Source organism: Poecilia latipinna, unplaced genomic scaffold (genome assembly GCF_001443285.1).
Source record: "Poecilia latipinna isolate Pla-1442-1.1 unplaced genomic scaffold, P_latipinna-1.0 Scaffold417, whole genome shotgun sequence".
NCBI classification, from domain to species: Eukaryota; Metazoa; Chordata; class Actinopteri; order Cyprinodontiformes; family Poeciliidae; genus Poecilia; species Poecilia latipinna.
The window spans coordinates 285,975-310,803 of NW_015113033.1; the positions used below are offsets into that span (position 1 = coordinate 285,975).

At 42.8% G+C, this 24,829-nt stretch overlaps 1 protein-coding gene across 3 annotated transcripts; it reads right to left on the reverse strand.

Annotated features, from left to right (window-relative positions):
* Positions 1–1,097: 1,097 nt before the first annotated feature.
* On the reverse strand, positions 1,098–22,865 carry LOC106950689 (ankyrin repeat and fibronectin type-III domain-containing protein 1). 3 transcript variants are annotated; one of them, XM_015037704.1, is made up of 19 exons: positions 22,687–22,865; positions 17,681–17,853; positions 15,730–15,997; positions 15,431–15,631; positions 12,667–12,780; positions 9,868–9,965; positions 9,554–9,644; positions 8,857–8,964; positions 7,590–7,689; positions 6,893–7,022; positions 6,606–6,725; positions 6,275–6,384; positions 5,632–5,746; positions 5,388–5,554; positions 5,123–5,288; positions 4,112–4,274; positions 3,038–3,204; positions 2,693–2,897; positions 1,098–2,032 (listed from the first exon to the last, which is right to left on the reverse strand). In XM_015037704.1, the coding sequence occupies exons 2-19, from the start codon at positions 17,840–17,842 to the stop codon at positions 1,341–1,343; spliced, it is 3,177 nt and encodes a 1,058-aa protein (XP_014893190.1). In that variant the 5' UTR covers positions 17,843–17,853; positions 22,687–22,865; the 3' UTR covers positions 1,098–1,340. The 3 variants fall into 3 exon arrangements, with proteins under 3 accessions (XP_014893190.1, XP_014893188.1, XP_014893189.1); XM_015037702.1 differs by having other exon boundaries at positions 17,681–17,989; positions 22,687–22,864; XM_015037703.1 differs by lacking the exon at positions 22,687–22,865 and having other exon boundaries at positions 17,681–21,152.
* Between the last annotated feature and the right edge of the window lie 1,964 nt (positions 22,866–24,829).

The following is a 24,829-nucleotide window of genomic DNA, read 5'->3' on the forward strand; positions in this document are numbered from 1 at the left end:
GACCGACAAGTTATTTGACATGCCAAAAAAATTTACACAAAACCCAAATAACTTTGTCTGATGTAAAAAAAAAAAAAAGGCTGCAGGGTTGAGTCGCCAGAAGAAAAGGCACTGCAACAAAACAGCGTGAGGGCAGAACCCGGAGCAAAAGCCAGAACTGGTGCTGCTGGTTCCATGAGGGCGCAACACATGGCATGAAATATGTAAACTTTTTATCAGGGTCACTTGGTTAGTTTCTGTTGTCCTAATGATTTAAAAAGAGCAAAATGACCAAATGACTTCGTCAACCACTAAGCAACACATGGTTGTTTTTTGTTTTGTTTTGTTTTTTCATATTCAGAATGAAAACTTATGAGCAGAAGTTTACATGCTAGAAAAATGCAAAATGAAAGTTTGAGAAATGTGCAAAAACAAGTCCAGCTTTCTGTTTATACTCATCAAACTGGGTGCAATATGTCACAGAGACTAAAATATTACAAGATATACTCAAGTTAGGGCTGGACAATCAATCAACAACAATATAGATGGATACAGACACGTGATCAGTATCTACAGATGTAATGTCTGATAGAATGTTCAATAATTTCACTGAACTCCAATCCAGAACCGCACAGCATTCTGGGAGATGTAAGCAGAGGAAAGGCTTTAGTACAGGAGTGTCAAACTCCAGTCCTCAAGGGCCACTGTCCTGCAGTTTTTAGATGTGCCACAGGTAGAAAACGCTGGAATGAAATGGCTTAATTACCTCCTCCTTGTGTCAAGTTCTCCAGCGCCTTGCTAATGACCTAATTATTATTTTCAGGTGTGGCGCAGCAGAGGTACATCTAAAAGTTGCAGGGCAGTGGCCCCCCAGGATTGGAGCTTGACACCTGTGCTTTAGTAGCTCAACCTCTCGCAGCCAGCTAAGCAAGGTCAGTGGCATCAACTGATTCACTCACTCACTCACTCATTCGTTACCTAGCAACTCACTCGCTCTTTGGTTGCCTAGCAACAACCTGTTGAGTAACTGGCGCAGAAGCAGTTTCAGGTTTCGCCACTGTGCCTCATAACTGCTTAAAGGTTTAAAAATGGCGTGGAATGAAAACTGGCTAAAACAGGAAAGGACATGTAACCAGTTTGGGAGTATTTCAGATATTTAAAACAAAAAAAACAATCAGTAATTATTGATATCGACTGAGATGAGACGCCCATATCATCCAACCCCAACATCATCCAGCCCTAACTCAAGTTTTTATCTACTATGAATAAATACAGTGATCGAAAAAAGAATATGTTGGGTTTTTCACTTCTTCATGGAGTGCTGGAGTGTGATTGCAACTTGAAGCTGACAGAGTTTGACATCAGGATGAACTGGTGGACGGTCTGTCCCACTCCACCAGGTTTCTCACAGGAAGTGATGCTCCCTTACTTGGAGCCTCCCTCGTCTGTCCGTCGTCCCGAGGCGAGTCGCGCCCTGAAAGTGGTGCGTCTCTCTCTGAACCATTTGCAGTGGCACAAGAAGGCGCGACTCCCTCTCCGTTCAGCTCAACACCCTCACAGTGCGCCTCGCTCTCAGTGTTCGCCTTCGACGCCCTCCTGTCGTCAATCTCCAAGTCAAAGTGGGTGTTTTCCTCCCCAATCCCAAGTCCAAAGTTCTCCAGGATGTCCATTACAGACGGCGTGGATGGAGCGCAGGGGTTGTCCTCCTCAATAAGATTCAGCGTCGGCAAGATGTCCACCAGCTCCGCCATCTCCATCGGCCGGATGACGTCCGTGATGCTGGGGTTGAAGTCTATGGTGTCCAACACCGTGGCCTCCAGCTGAGCCACAGCGGCAGAGCTAAGTCCGTTGTCCATTAAAGCGCTGGTGTATCCGTCCTCCGGCAGGCCGACGCCGGACAGGTCCGCCGTTGACTGAGAGCTGATGTCAACTGGGTACCCTCCCTTCACGATGCCCTCCATCAGCCTGAGCGCAGCGTTCTCCCGGACAAGCGGGACTCTTTCTGGAACGTGGACCTCGGTGGTAACCGGTATGGGGACACCGGAGGAACCTCCTGAAAAGTGAAGAGAGAATCAGAAAGGAGTTGGGAGTGAGGACGACTTTCTGGACATTTCCCCAGGTTTTAATTTTTTGCCCAAAAAAAAAAAAAAAAAAAAAAGGAGGTAATTTCTACAATGAAGACTTTTGAAGAGGTAAAATATGAGAAGGTTTTCATCTTACACTGCTTTCTCGCATTCTGTCCTTTTTACAACCTGAAGCTTAAATGTGTTGTGATTTTATGGTGAAAATATCAACAGACACTCTTGACCTCAAGCTACTTTAAAAGAAAAACGGGTCAAAAATGGACTCTTTATATGTGTAAAGCTGGTAGAAACTTTGTGTTGGTCTCTTTTGCGATAAACTTTTAAAAGTTTCTTATAAAAAGTTCTGATTACAGAGCTAAGGTGTGAGGAAACATTTTAGATGATCTCAGGTGGAACCCAGTTCATATGCTAGTCATGCTAACATTTTCTTTTATCTTCTTAGCAAACCCCACAAAGAGCAACATCTGATTAAAAAGAGAAGTAAGGGACAAAGATGTTTGAATATGACTGTTAGTGCAGAATATTTTACTGTGATCAAACTCTTGTGCAACATTTTCAATCTTTAATTCTAAAAACTGTGCTAAAAAGATTAAACGAGGCACGCTAACCATGCATGGCGCTGCCATTACCTGCTAAAGATCTTTGTGTTTGGATGCGGCTGGGCCACTTCAACCTTGCAGTCAAGCTGTCTTCCTCTTCTTCGCCGTCAGGACAGGACGGTGGGTCCCCCCCCATCACCAGGCCCAAAGGCACCGCCCCCACCCACTGCTTGGAGCGGACACACTGCAGACAGTCCATTATCCAACGGGCGTTCCTCCATGCCATCTCCAAACGCTGTGGGAAAAATAGTTCAATCCATTTTACTGCTGGCCGACATCCAGGGAGTCGGTTTCCTTTGGTAAATGCTCATCAGTAATCAATTTCAGCTTTTATCCAGCTAGAAATATAAAAAGGTTGTTTTTTTATGCTCTTACACGAGAAAGGTCAGTGATGTTATTGAGGCGCTCCCGGGCTTCCTGCACCTCCTTGGTGTCCAGCGCTTCACGCAGGGCCTGCTGGGCCAGGTGAGTGTCCAGCTCCAGCCTCACCCAGGCCTGGCAGTACTGAGTCAGGAAGTCCCGCTCGTAGGTCCAGAAGTGAACTGGATGATGACGAGTCACAGAGCAAACAGAAGAGCTGATGTTAAATTGACCTGAAAGCTTGAATAATCAGATTCTTTCCCACAGGAATTTGGCTTTTTTTGTTGTTGTTCACTGCAATTATTTTTAATTTCTGCTCTTTAGTTCTTTTGGATATGGCACAAACTGATCTTAAAGTGGCATTTCTATAAAACGAATGCCTTATACTTTATCAAATACAACAACACACAGCTTTCTTATGGAGAGGACGCAACGCTTTTCTTGCAAGATTTCTTTCATAGGTCCATAGAAGTCACACTTTAAAGTGAGGTTATTTTTTTACACTCTGTTTAACATGAGTCAGGTATTTTTAAAAAAAAAAAAAAAAAAAAAAAAAAAATCAAGCTTCTCTGTATTCTCCCTGTGGTTTTACAGCCATCTGCAGAAATACACAACTCAGTCAGAAACAACCAATCAGAGCCAGGAGGAGGGTCTTTGCGCTGTCAATCATGCCATGAATGCTACGGCTAGTTAGCATGGCCACAGATGATGGGTGACAAATAGTTTTCCTGGAACGTTAAGTTGTTTCTGCACCTTTAGCACATTGAGCAGCGAGTACATTTGGGTTGATTGACAGCGCTAAAAACCGCCTCCTGGCTCCGATTGGTTGTTTTTGATTGGAAGTTCTGCATTTCTGCAGATACTAATAGAGGTATTGGGGGAAAGCTGAGGAGCTTCATTTGTTGTCAGTTTGTTTCTGTCCCATACTGTACTGCCACAAAGAACTGACAATATTAACAAATATGTAAAAAAACATAGATTTAAAAAAAAATAAAAGTTACATAACGAAGCTTTAATCAAGAAACGATTCACCCAGTCTGCTCTACCTCATTCAAAACAGATCCAAGCCACATGTGTTTTCCCTCTCACCCAGTTCAAAGATCTGCAGAGGCAGGGTGAGGCCGGGCTCTTTGGTTCCCACCATAGGCCAGTAACTGGAGCTGAAGTCCTCACTGGGAGGCAGGAGCAGGAGCATGGAGACCTTCCCACCGAACTGCAGCAGCTCCTGCGTGTACACGCCATACTGGTAGGCCTGCGAGAACCACGGTTGCATAGGCAAAGATGAGGAATGTGCCTCATTCGTCAAGTTAGATAAGAAACATATTGAAACCTGGGTTAGAAATATATATTATTACTACGGGATAGACAAGAACCCTGATATATGCTGTGTGTAATTGTGAAGTGACAGGACAATCTGTTTCGCAAATAAAGATCTAAAATGTTCTTTCAAACCCCCTCTTTTTCTGTTACCCCTAAATAAATATAATGCAACCGTCTCGCTTCAAAGATGACACAAGGTGCAGAGTTCATTGGTTGTGGATGTAAACACAGATTTTCTGTGAAGGCCACAAAGTTTGAGAGAAAACTAACACTGTTAACACACGGCGGTGGAGGCATCATGCTATGGTGATACATTTCCCCAAACACAGACAGGGAATTTGATCAGAGTCGGATGAGGCTGAGCAACGTGCAGGAGGTTCACCTTCCTGCAGGACAAACGTTCAGCGCTACAGCTATGATGGCCTAGTCAAAGTTCAGATTTACATGTAACTGATAATCTGTGGCAAGATTTAACATTTCGTGTTTACAGATGCGCTCTGTCCAATCCCACTTGATCTGTTTTGTAATGAGAAATAAAAAAAATAAAAATAAAGTAAATTTCTCGGCGTGTGAAGCTGGCAGGACACGTCACAAGCTGCTGAAACAAAAGTTGGTTTTGTACCGTATCGGCCATTTTGTCCATCACATAAAACCCCATCAGCACGCATACATACATCAACCTGGCTAATCTCAGCATGTTTACTAGAAATGAATGCTGCCCATGGCAGTGCAAGGCTTTAGGAAAGTCATTTTTAGAGGAAGGTTTTGTTCCAGTTTTACCCTGTAGAGGGGGATGTTGAGCTTCGTCAGGAGAAGTGTGACTGCGGCTCTCAGAGACCTGACAAACTCCTCCACTCCGCTGCTCTCGTCCTCGCCGCTCGGCGGACTCTGAGCGCTGCCGCTGTGTGCAGTGTAAACATGGCTCTGGAGCCAGGTCCACTCCTCTCTGTGGCCCGGTGACAAAGAGAAGAAGAAAACAGTGATTAAATAACTTCTGAGTATTGTTTGTGTCTGTGAACTTTAACGGCACGTCCCTCGGCGTTACCTGGTCACGTGTGGATTGTGTCGGACCCGTGTGTGGCAGAGGAGGTTTGGCAGCCGCTGCGGCACGAGGACCCTGATCTGGTCCACCGAGCTGCACAGTTTCAGGATGCCCACGAACAGGCCGGGCTGGGCCCACTGGATGCTGTGCCTGTGGAAGGACAGCTTGTCCTGGCGGAGCAGGACACATTTGGTTTCCAGTAAATTTAAACACCGTTCGTCTCCGTTTTGACCAAACGTAAACTCACCTTCAGTTGCTCAAAGAGCGTATCCATGGCAGTGGGCTCGGGCAGCAGAGGGGTTCTGCTGCGGTTCCGCTCCAGCCGGTCCAGAGGAATCCAGTGGAATGGGGGGTCAGGAGGGCTGATGTACAGAAACAGAGCAAAACTTTGATGTTTCAGCAAAACTCTGTCATTTTTCTTCCAGGAACGACAACAGAAAAGTACGGCAAGCAGAGCGAGAATAAAATCAGAGTCAAATATCTTTCATTCAACAAATGTGCTGCACTGCAGGGTCAAACATTTTTTTCATTTTGGGCCATATCTAGATCACAAATGTCTTCAAAGTGCTGGTTGTGGAAGAATGTAGTGATAAAACTACACAATAAACTGCTACAAAAAACAATAAAAACTCATCTCTTCATTCGATGAGTACTTCTTGAAATTTTATAATATTTAACATCTTTTCACATCAATATAAAAGTAGCAGTACAGAGATAACAAAAATGGTTTGATTTGACTGATAAGATCACATTTAAGCACTCAGTTAGACTCTTGTGTCCTTGAAGAGTCTAGAGGGCCACATGAAAACTTAGAGCGGGCTGGATTTGGCCCCCGTGCCTTCAGTTTGGCACACATTTCCTACAGGCTGGGTGAAAAGACTCCGTCTCACCTTGATGGAGGATTTGGGAACTCCCTCAACGTCACTATTAGCAGATTGCCCTGCCTGTCTTTCAGCGGCTCGTAGTACACCTGACCCAAATCCATTGTTCCTAGAGAAGACTGACAGCAGACACAAGAGCAAAAGGTAAAACTGAGGACGTTAAAGATTAGTGCGTGTTAAAACACAGCCTCGGATGCTTGCGTAGATTAGACGAGCTCGGCAAAAAGACGACAAGGAGAGAAAAGGGGGGAGAAGGAGGAGATGTAAAGGAGGTCATTAAAATTGCAATTAAGCCAACGTGACGGCGCTTATCTGGAGAATAAGAGGCTCAACTTCCTACCTGCAGCTGGGAAACGGCTTTTAAGATGTTGTGCCGGTTCTGAAGGAGGGAGGAGGGCGAGGAGTGAGCAGACGACAGGCCCTGCTGAAGCCAGGGCACCTGCTGCCATGCGCAGGACAGCTGAAAGAGAGAATGGAGGGACATGCAGGTGTTTTAGGCATTTGAGTTGGGAAAAAAATGGCATGTACAGTTTCCTACGGTCGTCGTGGGCGTGAACATAAATATTTGTGTTCATATGTTATGAGCCTGTTATGAATCCAGTCTTTTGCACGCTTGTATTTGCTCACCTTGGCGAACCACAGGAAGTCTTGGGTGATGGAGGTGGAGCAGCACTGGATCTCCACCAGTGGGATCTGATCCTCAGCGGCCACCAGGATGTTGTCCTTGTGGTAGAAAACAGTGGCCAAGTACACACCCCTGGTAACGTAGAGGACCCTTGTTAAGACTTTCACATGTCACTCACATGGAAAGGGAAATAAATTAAAGTAATTTCACATAAAGAGTGAAATGAATGTTGACTTGTGTGGCTTTCTGGTTGTTTTAGATCATTTGTGAGCTACAGAAGCCTTACTGTGACAGGGTTTCCCACAGTGTAATATAAGCCTGGCGGGCCACCAGGCTTTACTTGTGTCCCCACCAGGCTTAGCGTTGTTTATTTAATTTTTTTTAATTATTGCCTTTTTTTTTACGACTTTATAGTTGGTGTTTAGATATTAATGTTCCAGGGATAATTTCAAATTTCTTGTCAATTTAAAAAAAAAAAAATTTTAATTCAAAAACATGGTGGCCGGCTGGATGAATGACTGCCCCAGCGCCCCGGGCTTAGAAAGTTTTCTGGGGGAAACCCTTTGTGTCAGCTGCTCTTTTCAAGCGTTTGGGTTTAGCCTGTGCAATCTGCACGGCTCTAACTACGTCCCATTTGACCGCCGTGTCTCGTTACTCTCAAGGCGAGGTGGGGGGACAGGCGAGACGGACGGGGCAAACCTTTGCAGGAGACGAACAAACTTGGTGGCAGAGTGGAAAAGCTGCTTGATGCCCCGAGACATCAACAGGCGCTTGCTGGGACTCGCCGACTTCGAGCTGTCTGTCGAAAATAACAAGAGGAGGGAAAGTGATGTTTAGCCAGGTGGCGATTATCGAGCCGCTGAGTTATTTCCGAGATGCGTCGCGCTAAACGTGACGGGTTTAAAAAGGACGAGTGACGGCTGCGCCTCGGGAAGTCGACGCAGCCAGTGTTGGTTGTTAAATAGGAAATAACCAGGTTAAATGGATCGGAGCCAATGTTGTTGACCCTTGGCTGGAGGACGGGCAGCAACAGTTCATTACTAACGTCGTTATGTGTGTGTGTGCTCCATGGCAACAAGCCGGTGTCATTGCCTACAACAGAGGGCTGCAGCCTTTATAGCCCAAACAGACATTATTGCCCTCGGTCCGGCAAAACAGAAATTGTTTAGAGCCGCAAATGTTATCATTTTTGATAAATATCTGTTAAAGAAAAAGTGTTGTCACATTTAAATAGCCATAATCTTATTTATGTTTTCATATTTTAAAATGAGGAAAAACAACAATTTTGCAAGGAAGTGGGTGGATACATTTCCCAGAGTGGGATGTTGACATTTGTGTTAAAAAAAATACTTTTTTTTTTTTTTTTCCTAAATTTATTCATATAAAGCCCCCTGTACAGGGTAAAACTTTTGTTTTTGCTCTTTAAAGCCGAACCTGATTCTGACATCATACATCGTTCCCAACCTAAAAACACACACAAAAAAACTATCTAAAACATTTTCTTAGAGTCATTTTATTGTGAAAATTTACTGTAATTATTCCATCAAAAAACTGAAAAATTCCTCAAACCTGAGGAAGATCTATTTTTAAAAACATTAGTTGGTTCTTTATTACTTTTTTGACAAAGTTATTCTCCATATCCACTCAGACCTGCTTCTCTCTCTCCCTACAGAAGAAAAGCCTCCCCACAGGATGATGCTGCCACCAACGTGTATTCCTGTGGGAATGGTGCGTTTTAGGCCAACGTGCAGTGTTAGTTTTCCACCACACGATGCTTTGCATGCAGGCCATTAGAGCATCTTTTTCCCACTCTGTGATGGTCTGTCACATAAAACACAATAATGTTCGTGGTTCAAACATGAAAAAATGTGAAAATTAAAGGGGTATGGAAACATTTGCAAAGCCTAGCAGTCTACCAGTTATGTATTTTTGCCAGTTTTAACAATTTGCACCAATGAATTGTTACCTATATAATATCCTGTATACTGGGATTCTTTGGCATCTTCCAGCAGTTTCCTCACAAAGCCCTCGTGGTTCCTGAGCGGCATCTTCACACCAACACACTCTCTCCAGCCTGCATGGGGGAAAAAAAAAAAACAAATTATTTCTTTCATGCAGCTGGAGGGAGAAAAAAAAATCATTCAAAAGGCAAGAATTAATTTGCTGCCAAGTCCTGAGTGCCGCTTTTCTCTCAAAGATAAGGGAGCGTTAGTTCTTGCATGAGAAAACACCTGAATGCTCTGAAAGTTTCTACGCTTTTTTTTTTTTTTTAATTCTGAACTTCCACTGTAAGTTGGATGTGAATGAAACTTATCTAATGAAAAGCTTGGCGCTGTTAAACACTTAACTTTTCAACTCAATTTGAGAGAAAAAAAAGTGTTACTGGAGGCGTAAATTGGAAAGAAAAAGTGAGTAAAGAGAGCAAGAAGGTTGGAGAGAGGGGAGGGAAAGATTACGAGGCCAATTCGAACTCGAGCTACAGGGCGACATCGATTCACAGCGACATTCCTGATTCTCTGTGTTTTAATAATTCACGCCATCTGCCAACCTTCGCTTGCTTCACAAGGAGCTGGAAGTCAGCTAAATCTTGAAAATTTTTTAAAAACTCCACTCCGAGGACAGCGGCGACGGCGGTCCGTCGTCCCGCAGCGCGGCGTACTCACTGGAGGGGGCGGCGCTGACCGGAGCCGAGCTCTGAGGCGGGCCCCATCCCTTCACGTTGTAGGCGCTCGCTCTCACGTAGTAGTGCGTTCCCTGCGTTTGGGAGAAGCAGCAGAGTGCCAAGTTATCACTGAGCGTTACCCTTAAGGACACAGGAGTGAGAAAGCTCTCTTTGTTATCAGTTCATCTCATCGAGGCAAATGTGAGGCTGTGGGGAAAACCAGGTTCAATGAGCAGAAATATAACCCATACTAGACTCTAGAGTCGCTGCATACTTTTATCAGTACGGTGTGTGTGTGTGTGCTGCTCAACTCACTGCCGTCAGTCCGTTGATGATATAGGAGGGGTTCCTCGTTTCTGTGACCTGGGCCGTACCGAGGACGCGTTTGAAGCTGGGTGAGGTGCTCCACTCCACTGTGGAGGGAAAAAAGAAAAGAAAAAGAAATAAAGAAACAGTCTCACTGACAAAATTCTCCCTGGCTTTGCTCAGAGCTCCAATAAGCGAGAACAAAGGATCTGAGTATTTACAGTTCAAAGAACATGGGCTTAATCTACTCTTGGCAGGAGGATATAAAGCGGCTGCAAAAGTAACGCCTACTCGAGAAGCACAAATAAAAAAAGGTTTTTTTCCTCCACACCAGCTTGGCAGTGTGTGGGATTCTGATTTTATTGAACTGATATAAGACTCCATGAAACGCCTTTTTGTTTCTTTTCTGTCACGTTCCAAATAATTTACTGTCCCTCTCGCAAACATCCGTCTGTATCCAATAGAGGTGGAAAGATGAGACGCAACACATCCGCTGTGGTCTAAAATGATTTAAAACAAACCTGGGTTATAAACAGATTTCACAATATCATTATTTATGTTAATAAAAAGGAGGAAGGCACTAAGCCCGCCCTTGTTGTGAACAAGAATTTAGGAGGAAAAGCAGCAGTCGCATGCTGTGAATCAAATCAGTGATCACTGATCATTTCCAACATGTTTGAACTACAAGCAGAAAACATTCAAGAATGTTGCCAATCTTCCCAGGAGTTGAAAAATCTAAGCAAATTCACCCCAGTCAATATTTTAAATCTTAAAGTTTATTATAAAATACTAAAGGTTTGTTCTTTTTTTTTTTTTTTACAAAATTTCAGTAGAATGTAGGGTGGCAAAGTTTAATCTGCATGTTTTGACCCTCAACATGCAGAAAATGGACGATAAGGTACGACTTTGTCGCCACAACTACATGCAGTGGTAGCACCAGCGAAACTGAAGGGCTCATTTTTACCATGAGGCCCAGCAACGGTGGCTCGTGAGGTCCAAAAAGACGCACATTTCCTGTAGTTGGTATTCACATCCTCACAAACACTCTTGAAAAACATTCCCACGCTTTGATTTGTCCCATTAAACTGCTGCACACGGTATCTGTATTTTTAAACTTATTGGTGTTTATTGATGCTTTCGGTGAACGAATGGTGGGGAAAACAATAAAGCTTTCAATATCGACAACAAGGACGAGTCTGAGGGGTTTTAAACGTCATCAATTGGAATTTATCATGACAACGATACATCTAAACTCTTATGATAAGAAACTTATCACAATGATTGATAAACAATACAATTACAATAAAAGGTCACGACTGATCCTGACCAAGCATTGCAGCATAATTACAAAAGCCGTGTACAACATATCCGTTCACACACGTCATGCCAGTTGTCAAGCACGGTGGTGGCAGGGTGAGGATGTGGGCTCGTGTCCTTGAGGTCACAGAGTCTACCACAGCGTACCAAAATACTGCTGCCAGCAGATTTAAAATGGATGAACTGCCTGTTGTCACGACGACCGCCTCTGGCAGTTTGCTATTATGGAGCAATGTGTTAACACGCTGCTGAGGCGGAGAGACATCAAGAAGTAGCCGTGAGAAAAGCAATTCCCGATAGAAAGTTGTGAGGCTGTTCCCGAACAATATGAAGTCCATTTTTCCTCAGTGAAAAACCTTTTATTCAAGAGTGGAAAAACATTTAAGACAGCTGGCAAGTTTCCCAGGACTTCACATCGCCAGCAAATTCACCTCAAGGTCGGACACAGAATGCTTAGAGAAGCTGCGAAACACCCAGGGGAAATACGAGAGCCTCCGTTAGCATCTTAAATGTTAAAAGTTCAAGACATCACAGTTGTAAAAATAACTTTTTTTCTTTTTTTTGGAGAGAGTGAAGGAGAACACTTCTTCTCTCTGAAGGATATGGCAGCACAACCTGGATTTTCATAGTAACAAACCAGAGGACAGGAGTAAAGATGTAGGTGTTGTGAATCAGCACATCAGCTCAGGGCATGGTGGTGGAGTGGTGATGATATGGACCAGTTTTGGAGACTCATCACCTGTGGTCTTCGAGTTCACCATGAATGTGTCCAAAGTTTTACATCGAGAGCATTTAAGGTAAAAAAAAAAGTTGCGGCCAGATTCTGCTAATAAAACGGAACCGAATCCACGAACCATCATCAGTAGGATCGTTTGTGAACAGCAGACATTTTAGAAGTTGTTATCCAAACACTAAATAATGAATACTAATTAAGTATATATTTCCCACACAGCTTCTCTGTTTATGTTTTGTTTTGTTAAATAAGTTATAACTATGGGAAAATGTGCTGTGTGTTTATCAGGGCTGCACCGATTGCAGTTTTCTAGCTGATTGCCGATCACCAATCTTTTAAAAAGCCTAACTTACCGATACCAATTTTGGCTGATACCATTATTTTGTCTGAAATGTTGCTCAACATATCAAGAAAGTTGCTGACTTTTACAACAGGAGGGTGACTATTGTTAACTGTAGATGCGCAGACATGACCTGGTCAGCCAGCTTGTCAGTCAAACCTCTCGCACGAGAAAAGAAAAGCACAGTGGTTGATTTTTAGACCTTTGCCAAAGTTGATGACATCGGTGGATAAGATCGGCTTCACATGTAAAAATCGGCCGATCACCGATCTTCCAAAATTAAGGAAATCGGCACCGATAAATCAGCACCGATAAATCAGCTGGTCGATAAATCGGTGCACCCCTAAGTGTTTAAGAACATTTTGAGTTAAAACAACTGAATTTGCTTTGATAAACTCCCAGAGTTATCACCACCTACCTTTGTAGCGGGTGATGAGCCCCATGCTGCTACCGTCCGGCTCCTTGATCACCACGCACAGAGAGGAATTGCTGGTTACCAGTAAGGACACGTGACTGGGGGGGCCTGGGAGCTCTGGGTGGGACAAGATTACACAAGGTCAAACAACAAGCATGGAAAACATAAAACACAGCTATGACAACCGAATCTGCGTGTCCTTCCCATGCTTCGGCTTTACGGTCCAAAAACAAGGCTAGAGACGGGAACCGGTGCGCCCCGTTGTGTATTCATGTGAAAGTCAAGGGCTCGTTTCGCAGGTGGTGTTTTAGCAATACATTGCTGGAGTTTTATTAACTGAATCCACAGTCAAGCAGAAATCATCATATTTTTGGGAGCAACAGAGAGCCACCTGCCATATGTTTTAAGCCAACCATCCATCAGTTCATCTACAGACGTGTAGATTGAATTACACAGCTACCTATTAATATAAATGTTCTGTAATTTTCAAGAGTAAAAGATTTTTACTTTGCAGGGGTTGGAAGGGCAACGAATTCTCCAGCCCAGGAGAAATGGATAATTTCACATTATTACCTCCAACTAAAACAAAAACAAATCTTCCTCTGAGGCCCCCTGCGGTTCTGAAACGCGGCGGGAGCCGTTTGCCGTCGTCTCACCTGTTGGCAGCGGCTCAGACTTTCTGCTTTGTGATCGAATGTAGCCGCCGCTCTCTCCCCGCCGAGTCGAGACAAAGAGATTTATATTTCGCTCACACTCAGCGGCGACCTGGAATTGAATGGATTCCCACTATGTCAAGCACCTTGGGCCACATTTCATGTATATTTTAGACTTTAAACATTCAGCCGGCGTTCTCGTCCGCCCGGAGATTTGCAGTGAGAATACGCTTAGTTTCACCGCGCACAGAAGTAAGACCTGAGGCCCTGTTCTCCTCACGAGTGGCGGTAATAAAGAGATCTGAAGATCCTTAAGAGAAACGAAACGAGTTCTAACTAAAAAGCGCTAGAGCCGGTAATAAATAGACATAATAACATAACAACCCCTGCTACCAGTCGCGCCGCTGAAGGGGAAACAGAATTAAGACATAAATGGGGTTTGTGTGAGAAGCAAGAAGCGCAGCGGCCTTGAGGAACTTCTCTTTGCAGACTCCTTGCGCATAAATCCGCCAGCATCAAGGTTTCATTTGATCCGCGGAGCCGGTGGAGGGAGAGCAGGCGCATGGCAATGAGAGTCTGGACAGGCCGATGACGGGGGACTCGCTTGGAAGTTTAGATGAGATTAAAAAGGGAGACTTTTAGAGAGAACATAGCAAAAGAGCTGAAGGAAAGGAAAAAGAAAAAAAAATTCAAACTTAAGCAAGATAGTGGGCTGACTAATTGATCTCAGCGGCATAGTCAGCAGTCGTGGAGGGCTTTGTAGATTAGAACCGGAGTAAAAAAAGACAATTCAATACAAAGATTTCAAGCCTCGTTAAAATATCTGGTGGGAGATTTTATACGATGCATTTTTAAAAACTTTGCATGCATCCTCTTTAAAGACGAGCCATGCAGAACTAATGCAGCGGTGCACAATTTATATCCCAGCTTCTCCACTGTTCAGAGGGAGGGCATTGATGGCTGTTTAGGAGACATCTTCCTTCCATTCTTTATTCACATTAATGTATTAAAAATAAGGGACTGAATATAAACAAAAGAAAAATGCACCCTTCTTTAAACAACTCGGTGTTCGCAAAAAAACTAAAGATTCTCAGTAAAGTATATCAAATCATTTTTCAAGTTTCAAGCTTTGTAATGCACGTTGTGCAGATTACAGCTGGCTTAGATTTTCCAGCCTCTTTCTTAACACATTGTTTGTTGTTAGACGTCTTCGTTTGCAAACCAAGCGTGGCGTTTCGGTCTCCTGTTCAATAAAACACGAGCATCAGCAACGTTCCCTGGCATGGTGTCGTGCAGCAGGAACGCCGGGGAGGGACTCGGGCGCAGCAAGGGCATTCCGTAGAAAGGAGACGCCATCTCATTTGCTTAGGCAAAACTCAATGAAGCAGGGATGTAAAATTTAAACAGAGTCAAAGTCCTAGAAGTCAGACAGTGTAAAGCAAAAGTGTCAAATTCATTTTCTCTTTGGGCCGTATCAAAATTATGAATACTCTCAAAGGGCCGGTGGTGCCAGAATATATTAATAAAATCAATTATCAAACTGTTAAAATATTAATAAACAGCTGTCTCTGCATTCGATAACCACTTCCTAAAATAAATATTGAACATGTTTTCACACTGATGTCTTTTGGCACTATACAGATGAAAACTGCTCAAATTGATAAAATAGTAATTAAGCGCTGTCATCTTGAAGATAACTTGAAGAATTTTTGCAATCGCTGCGTTTCCTTTAAATGAGGATCGCAAATAAAATCACAAGTTAAAACTTGTGCACACGATAAGCCTTAAAAAAAAAAAAATCACAGCATCATCTTCCAGCTACTTCCTGTCATCATCTTCTTTGTGGTTTGCGCCAGCGGCAACCACATCCCAACGCCACAATGTTTTATTGAAAAACAAGAGTTGTTTTTAGAAATTGCCGTGCAAAATTTATTTTCGAAATGTCAAATTGCACAATTATATGGTGAATGGAAACTGATGTTTGTCCATCTCCTAAAAAAAAAATCATATAAAAACACACCGAGGTCTGTCGTGTTGTAACATAACAAAAATGTGAAAAGGTTCAAGGGGTTGGGAGAACTTCACAGCTGATGAAGAACCACGACGGCACTGACCCGTCTTCTGGAAGTTCTCTCTCATCCGGCAGTACAGCTGCAGCCGCAGCCTCCAGAGGCGGCTCTGTCTCTGGACCTCCGCCTGCGCCTGGGGGCCTGCGCCTGTCTTCCTGGCCAGCTCTGACTTCCTCTCCTCCATCCGTCTGCTCGCCAGATCCACCAGGGCGTCCAGTTTGAGCCCCCAGTCTGCCGGCCGGCATACTGAGGAGTAACGCAGGCGTTAATCCAGATGTGCGTCATTTATTAGGGTGAAAAATGTTTATCGTGCTCGTTTTGATCAGTTAAAGGGTAAAACTTACAAATAGGGTTATGCCTGGCGCCTGCCTTCGTCAGCACGTGAAGAAGAGGGGAGTTGTGGGTAAGCGCCGCCACATCCAGAGGAACCAACCCCTGCTCGCTCAGTCGGTTCACCCCTTTTTCTTTATCTCTCTCCCAGTCCTTCTCCTTCTTCTCCCCTCGCTCCCACAAGCTCGACCCTCCTCCTCCGCAGCTGGCATGATCTTTGGACAAGAGGCTCTGCACAGCCAAAGTGTCCTCGTTTTCCACCGCCTCCCACAGGGTCTTGTACTAATGGGGCAGAGGGAAGAAGGGTGCACCACGGAAGAAGGCGTGTGAAAAAGAGAACGAGAAAGAGGGTTCAGATGTCGAAGGAGATTTATTTGGCGAGGTGGAGGGAGGGGAGTTGCAAAGAAAGAGAAAAAAAAAACACAAGATCCATAAATCAAAGCGGCCAAGGACGACAAACTCATATGCCAGCCTCATGAGATAAAGAAAGCCGGGGAATTTGAGTTATTACTGAATAAAGGCTTGAGCTGTGGATGAAAGAAAAAGTGGTGGTGATTTGTTCAGGAATATTTTTCTCTCTCTCTCTGTTTAGAGAGATAACAAAAACGCAAAATCTTACGGAGGATTTTTGGTCGAGTTTCAACCTCAAACATCTTAGTAGATTTGAAATAAGTCAAAACTTAAAAGTAACTTTTCAGCACAGTATAGAAGCTTCCTATATACACGCTAAAATGTCTTGTTCCACTGGCAGATTATTCCACTTTAAACTAGTACTTTTTCATGAATATTAACCACTTATTTAAATAAAATCTCCCATATCTTGCCGTTACTTGTCTTATTTCAGAATATTTGCACTAGAAACGTAGACCAAAACCGCTTAGTAAGATTTTGTGCTCGTGCAGGGAATACACCGACTGCATGTTCCTAAGCAACAGCTTACCAAAAACAAACTGAAACACAATCCACAACGCAGCCGAAAGACACCGGTGCAGCAGACGCAGTCACAGCTCTTCACCATATAACTGGTCGAAACCACAACGCCTCCTGCGAGCTCCTCTGCACGCAGTCGACTTAGTCAAAGTGCAGCCGCTGTTTGTCTCGTGTGATATGAGCGACAGGAGGATTAGCTTTGTGCTTCAAAATAAATCTCCAATCAGCTATTCCACCTGAAAGCACCTTAATTATAGTGTTGCAGTGAGAGGTTCGCAGTGTCGTTTTAATTTGAGGTGTAGGGGTGGAAAGACTCATTAACACGGTTCCAGCATAATCCTGGCTCAATAGTACTCCTCCTCTTCCTCATCCTCCTCCTCACACAGTCTGGTGAGGAGTTCATTTATTAAAGGGGCAGTGTTGTGAGGCATGTAGTGCCATTCTATAGCACAATCAGGTTAGAATGTTACTCTAATTTGTTACAAAAATGCTACATCAAATATGACTTACAAGAACACTGACTTTGTAATTTAATACTTTGAAATTGGGCCTCTGTCTCTTTAAAAACTCTGGTCCTTTCCGAAACTCCGCCTCCAGGAAGTCACCACGACACGGCTACTTTATTAACCCTGTAACAACGTTTTTAGCAGCGTTACACTGAGAAGTAGCTCCTGGGTTGAGCTCAGCTGGTGAACGGTTCCATTAGGTGTTTGCTAATTGCTGCTGGCTAGTCTGAAGGAGCCGAGTGGGGCGGGGGAGAGCTGCTCTGTGAGGCAGAAGCTTGGAAGCTGCAGCTTCAAGGAGGAGCTTTGTCCTTGGAGGTGGAGCTAGATCCACCCCAGGTTTCCAGCTGAATGGTTGCCACGGGAGATTAAATGAGGTAAACATGCATGTCACCAAATCCAGCAGAACCAATCATTAGATTTAGTGTTGAATTGCTTATATGTTTTCCTATAATAAGGTACAAAACAGTTTCAGCTCTTTGCCGATGCTAAATATGGTGTGGTGGGGTAGAAGAGAGTGCTAGCATCTTACAGCTTCTGCAGGCCTGCTGGTGTGTTTGGGTGCATCCACCTCGGCGGCGACGGACGACTCTCCTCCCCTGAGTCTGACAGAGAGGTTCCTGTAGATTCGCTTGGGTGAGACGGGACCCAGGGAGCGCCGGCGTTGAGGTGGGTTCCTCATGGATACGGACATGACAGAGGAGACCGAGAGATAAGAGGAGCCGGGGAGGGAGGAAGGGCGCAGGAAAAGATACAAGCGGAAGAAAAGGAGCTTAGTTGTCGAAAATGTAGGAAAATAAAGACGGGAATTGTTGGGAAATTGCGAGGAGGATTAGGAACTCTGAGAGGAGCAACGGGGGAAGAATGACAAAAACAAAACAAAAAAAGCGAGGAAAATGGTGAAACGCAGGAGTGGAAAAAGATGGGAAACACAAAGAGAAGAAAATAAAGCAGAACACTCAGTGAGGCCAACTGATTCCCTTCTCAATGAAGACAATTTTCTGCTAACTTGAGTGCCGAGTATCGGCTGAGAGCTGTTATCCGAGTGGGATAAATGGGCGCGAGTAATGCCTGTTCAAAGCAGATGAGAATAGCTTGAAGGATTCAGCCTCTCTGCCTTGTTCTGTCGCTTGTTCTCCTCTTACCCGCTGTTACGTGACAGGGCTTTTCTCGTTTGTTTTTTCCCTGCTCTGGAGGAAATCTTTCTCTCAAAACAAAGCAACAGGCTCATCGTTTTAATTAGCGAAGATTTGCAAACTCCCATAAACGCATAATTCCCTCTTGTTGCTATGAATTTAAATCTCTTTTATATCCCAAACGTCTCAGCAAATGGTGCTGCGCAAAAACTTTCTTAAACTTGTCCATGTTTTGTCACAGTGCAGCCGCAAACCTCAAGGAATTGATGAGACAAATCAAATCCAAGTGGAAGAAGGAACATTTCAAAGAGGTTTTGGTATTCACTCCCCTTTATTCTGATCCCCAGATTTAACTAAATGCCTTCAGAGTCTAATTAGCAGTCAACCTCTGTGTGTTTTTATCTGTCTCAAGTTCTCTGAAGGCTTCAGAAGTTTTCTTTTACATTTTATCTAACCAGAAAAGACTCAGTTAAATTTAAAATCTCTTTTGCAGGCGGTGTCCTTGCAATCCTTAATAGAGAACACAACTCTTCTTTTTAATCTATTCGCAAAAAGAAAAAAAACCTCTGCAGTGAAACATAGTGGTGGCAGCATCATGCTGAGTGAGGGAAGCCGGTTAAAATGGAGGTGAAGATGGATGAGGCTAAATAAAGACTTGAGACAGCTAAAGCAACAATGAAATGGTTAAGATTCAATGTGTTATAATGGCCTAGTCAAAGTCCAGAACAAAATTCTTGAAATTTATCATTCGCTGATTGCTTTTCTTCAAAGTCAGTTCAATTCAATAATACTTTATTCATCCCAAAGGGAAAATGAAATGCTGCCAAAACTCCTATTAAATCAAGATCCTTCAAAGATTTATTGTAACAATTTAATGTGTCATAAATCTGACTGAACTTCAGCTTTTATTAAATTTCCACCTGGAATTTTTTTTTTTTAATTTCATTTGCAAAACTTCTTTAATGCAGCGTGTCAACTATCGCATACTATCTTCTGTTTCTGATTTTACGTGGCGAAGTGACAAAATGTGAGACGTTAATGACAGCTCGAGTCTGCAAACCATGTTATCATCATCATCGAGTTCTGGTGCCGTTTTCCCCCCTCCACCTCTCCAGCCCCTCTCTTTTTCAGTCTCCTTTTGTGACGCCGTTCCTCCTTTCATCCTCTCTCCAGTTTGGAATCCTTTTCGTGTCACCTCAACTCCGTTTCAAAAGCACGCTGACTGGAACGAGCGTCTCTCTGACGGCGAGACATTCACGGGATGTCAGACGTGAATAAGTGGATCTTGTCCCCGTCGCCATGTCTCATCTCCCTGATGAACCGAGTCTTTATGCACTAAGTGGGGAACCGTCCTTGGGAGGAATCAAATACTCCCGTGGTGCGCTCTAATTTAGCCAGAATGACGCCACATCATCGTCGTCAGGCCCGTTAACCCGCTATGTGATCTTTGCATGGCGCACGGACTGTCAACATGTCCGGACGCAGGAGCGTGAGGGCGTTATCTGGTGTTACTGGAAGACTCTTCCTCTGTTTGTTTATTGTGTCCTGCGGGACTCACCAAAAGTGCTGATGAGATGTTTGTGAGAGGAGATAAGCTCGTGTTTAGTGTTTGTCTCCCAGATAAAACAAGACAAAGTAGGGCTCTTAGAAACTGGAAGCTGCACTTTTAGAGAAAACGAGAGCAGGTTGGCGTGAAACACTGACCTGCGAAGAGAAATACACCACTGAATCACTGTGGGGTTTTTTTCTTGTCAACCTCTCAACTTGAGGGGATGTTTGTTTGTTGTGTTTTTTTTTTTCTTCTTCTTCTTTAACCTCTCACGGCTCTCTGACGCAGACCTGAGAGAGCGCGCTGTGTGTTCGCGGGCAGCCTTTCCAGTTTGTCAGACTGCGAAATGCAGTGGCACTCAAGTTCAGCGACGTGTGGAAACGTGACGAATAAGGTTTCGGGTCCCACAGGAAGTGATGCTGCGCAGTCGACGGTCTGAATAAACCACAGGCTAGTTTTGAACAATGTCAAAGCGTCGGGATGTTATTGACTTACAGAGGCCTGAAAGTGAGCTTTCAGAATCAGTGGCATGTCTGTCTCAGAGGCCAAAAAAGGACACAAAACGGTGGAGGAAAAAACAAAACAACAAAAAAAAAACACTAACACCAATCTACAGAGTGGTAAACCCACCGACTCAGGGTGTTAAGGGTGGTATAAGTGCTAGAAAAATCTATAAATAAATATAGTGTGTGGTTTAATCAAGTTTACGGTTACTTATTGTGATTTCCAGTCAGTAGGGTCTGAGCATCAACTGTGTTGTGCACAGTCAAGAAAACATGGCCAACATGTAAAGTGATACAGACTGTTTGATTTCAGTAATCACACAAATTGGCATTTTCAAAGACTACATTAGACTGACGCAGTAATGAAAAACACATGCAGCAGTCAAACGTGAAATTATTTATTCTACAGTGATTCTTGTGCAGTTTGAGTTTGTGAAATCTGTGCGAAAACAAACAAAAAAAGAAATTAAGATTCTTAACTTTACCTAAAATATTGTTTAAATTTCATCAACATTTGACTCTTGTGAGTCAAATATTGTGTTTTTTTTTTTTCATTGAACATAAAAGAAGAAGCTGGCATGTGGGAGGCAGCCATTCAAGAAAGAACAGCCGAAACAATAAATGTAGACATTTAAAGTAAGTTCCAGTTAAAATGTCAGCTTAAGACACAATGATCTGCAGGTTATTAAATGAAAGGTTTTCACATCTTATCAGGTCTCAATTTCCTGAAGCCAAAATAGTGGAGCCGATAATGACTTGATTCACTGGCAGATATTTCTCTCATTTTATAAGTGAAATAATCTGTCAACAAAACAGAATTATGTTTTCATCAATAGTAGGAAGCGATTGACTTAAAACAAGCTCCTATATTTTGTTGAAAAGTGACTTGAAAGTTATTTTATTTCAAGCGTATGAAGATATTTGCACAAGAAACTAACTAGACTTTGTGTTTTTGCAGTGTATCGTACAGCTCTGCTGTCAGGGGTCGTAATCTGTCTTATTTTATAGAATCAATGGGACCAAATGTGGATCTCAATCCAGTTAAATGTTGATGAAATTTTAATCAACATTAAGATGGAAGATATTTGTCAAACAAACACTGGGAAATCGTGTCAATAAGCTTAATCTCACAGGTAAATGCCATGTTTTAATGTCCACGTATTCCATAACTCATTATATTATTTAAGTACAACTAAAAACTCAGAAAGAAATGGTTTGTTTACAGGTACAAAATAGATTTAGAAGGGGATAAAAAAAAAGGTAATTCGTTGGTACCAAAGGGTCAAAGGTCAGCGTGAATTTTAGTCAACTACTCTGCATGCAACAATATTTAAAACATCATATTTTGCATGAATTGGTCACTTGAGGCTGCTTTTGACAAAAAATAAAAAATAAATCCAACACCATCATGGACCTCTATTGACTTTTTCAACTATTCCTGCTTAGAATCACTTGTCACTACTGAGAAAACCAAGATGGAAGATATTTGTCAAACAAACACTGGGAAATCGTGTCAATAAGCTTCATCTCACAGGTAAATGCCATGTTTTTGTTTTACTTTAGGACACTGTTAAGTCCTTAATTCATTGTTCCATGATCGAGAGTGAAATGTTCTAGTTAACATCATAATACATAAATAATATTACTACAATTTCTGGCATGAAATGAGACTCTGATTAGCTACTGGAACCTTCTCTGTATTTCACTTTAAACTGAAAACCAGGGGATTTTTTATTTTATTTTTTTAGATCAGCCCTCTGGTTTGTAGGTCATCTTCAGCAGACCACATCTATGCCAATAGTTTTCTCAGAAAGGAATTGATTTCTTTGCGTTGCAGCTGCTTCCTCACGAACGTTGTGCTTCATTATTAGAAGTTGCCATGGATACCACATTAAAACCTGACAAAATATCTTGGAATGATGGTTGTTAATGAAAAGGACAAAAGTGTAATTTAACCCACTTGTTCACGATTGGGTAATAATGAGTCACTCAAACACAAATAAAGTTCTGGACTTTCATACGGATTACTTTTTTTTAAAGCTTTTAGATTTCTTTTTTAAATCATATACATTTACAAGAGTTCTTCATTTTCTTCCAGGACCATGTAAATGGATAACTCGTTGATTAAGAATGACTTTTAATCAATGTTTACTTGAATAAATTACTTTTCGAACAGACACATTATATATTGTGGTGCAATGTCCAACACTGAGCCAAGAATGAAATCCTAACACTGTTTTAGAAACTTTCGCGAAACTCTTGAGCCATCAAGGTCAGAAGAGTCTGCCGGTGAAGGAGCTTCACCCTCGTATAATAATATCCTGTTCAACACTTCAAACGCGTCTCTTACCGTAAGCGAATATCTCCACTTCGCTTTGTCTTCCGTCCGACGCCGCAGCGACGCTACGACATAGTTTTCGTTGTTTGTTCAGAAACGTCCGCCGGCTGACCGGATAAAATCCATCGTTTCAGTGAATTTGCCCCGCGGACTGAGAGGCGCACCTGACCGTTACCCGGAGTGTGAGACTGAATATTACGCGACACCCACCCACGCGCGCACGTTTTTCCTCGTTCCCGCCCACTTCCTCGAGACATATACCTTAAAGAGTTTTGCCCAAAACAAATACTCATCTTAGTCTCTTGTTATTTGATTTTGTAACACCGCGACGGAGTCCCGAGCGTTACTTTTTTAATACTTGGTAAGTTGATGCGGCTTCTGTTGAGATTCTGTGTTGATTGTGCAGCGCCCCCCATTTGAGCGTGGGGGTGGGCGGCATGTCTGAATCCCTTTTATTTATAGACCAAAAAACTGTAACGACACAAGAAGGCAGCCTACGTGTTCTCACTGTGCGTCTGAAGTCCCAGAAGAGAAGCCGTGAAAAGTCCAAATGGAGTAGTGTAATGCCTTGGACCTGTAAAGTTAGTCGGAAGGATAACATCTGTGAGCAATATTTTAATTTCATTTAGCTTGCCAGAGATTCTCAACTATACTTATGGACGTTGACTTTAAAAATGCCATTTTTTGCAGTTTTTACAAGGCATTTTCATCCAATATATGCCAAAAATTATACAAAGAATGGCACTTATAGTGTAAGAAACAGTCTTTTTTGTTTGTTTGTGTGAGTTGGTTGCGAACTATGCGCTCATGTTGATGTCATTTTCTATTTCAAAAAATATTGAAAGTCCCACTTAAGAGAATGTGTTAAACCTGGAAATAAAAACAGTTCCTTAAAACTAATTTCTTCTAGAAGGTGTTAACAAATTAGAGTAAAGTTGCTTGTGTGGAAATAAGCAGATTTTGTTTAGCTGGTCCTTTTAGGGTTGTCAAGGTTACTGACCCCTGTTCTCTATTCCAGATGAAGAAATGGATCCCCGCAGCATGATGCTGACACCACCACTAAGTTTTACCTTGGGAATACTCTTTTCAGTTTAATATAGGATGTTAGTTTCTCACCAAACACATAATTGTGAGAAACATTATCCCTGAACTGTCTGATTCTTGGTGTTCTTTGTTTACTAATGTTCAGCGCTAACCGCCTGAGGCAGAACAGCTGCGTTTTCATTGAGGCCAAATCACGCACAGGTTTACCATATGTACCGGTTACATGATTTCTGAAGGCAAGTTGTTTAATTTTATTTGGGTGCATTTGAATTTGGGTGAACAAAATGGGCTGAATAAAAAAAAATAAAAAATACATGACACACTTTAAGATTTTTATGTGTCAAGGGTTTCGAGAACGTTCTTGTAGTTTCTTTAATGACTCTTACGGTGACTGTCAGGAAACCACATGCTATTTCAGCCTGAGCTCAATAAATATGTGACATGACCGTATTTACTGGGAAACGGTAAAGGAGCTATTTTAGGATTTTTCACTGGGACCCTACATCTGTCTTCTGCATAGGTGGTGGAATAACATCAGTAAAACAAAAAGAAAAAAGCATAGCTACTTTCTGACTGCTTCACATTATAGACTCACACGTGTGGGCGTCTGGGGGTTCAAAGGAAGCGGTTGAAAACAAGTGTTTCTGGAGACAAAGGTTAATGAATGACGTGGAAACTGTTTCCATTTTAAGTCCTTCAAAAGAAGTGAGATTCTTTTTTTTTTCTTTCTTTTCTCTGATGACCTCCCCGAAAGTTGACAAGTGAAGTTGACAGACGTAGCTCACGCTGCCTCGTCCTTGCTGGCTGATTGTCTCCTTCCAGGGTCAATAGCTGGCCCGACTCGTATGGCTCTGGTCCTCGCTAAAATGAAGGCTTTAAAACCAATTACTCTCCAACTTCTTGTCAGGAGTTTAATACTCCTCTCAGTCATGGACTTCTTTGACCTCCTAATTTAATTTGAGTCCCAACACGGCACACTTTTTTTTTTTTGCCTCCAATCTGTTTACTGGAGCACATCACATTTGCTGAATTTAACAGACTGAAAAACAATTAGGAATGAGCTTCCTGCTAGACCATTTGTGTGTGCACTCATTTGCTACGCTGACACACA

Bases quoted from the DNA above. Each gene is read 5' to 3' on its own strand.
- LOC106950689 (XM_015037704.1), bottom strand. From the start codon at position 17,842: ATGTCCGTATCCATGAGGAACCCACCTCAACGCCGGCGCTCCCTGGGT. The intron at 7,690-8,856 runs GTAACAATTCAT...TATTTTCGACAG, and splicing joins GTATACAGGATATTATATAG to ACAGCTCGAAGTCGGCGAGT. The intron at 6,385-6,605 runs GTAGGAAGTTGA...GTCTGCTGTCAG, and splicing joins AAGCCGTTTCCCAGCTGCAG to TCTTCTCTAGGAACAATGGA.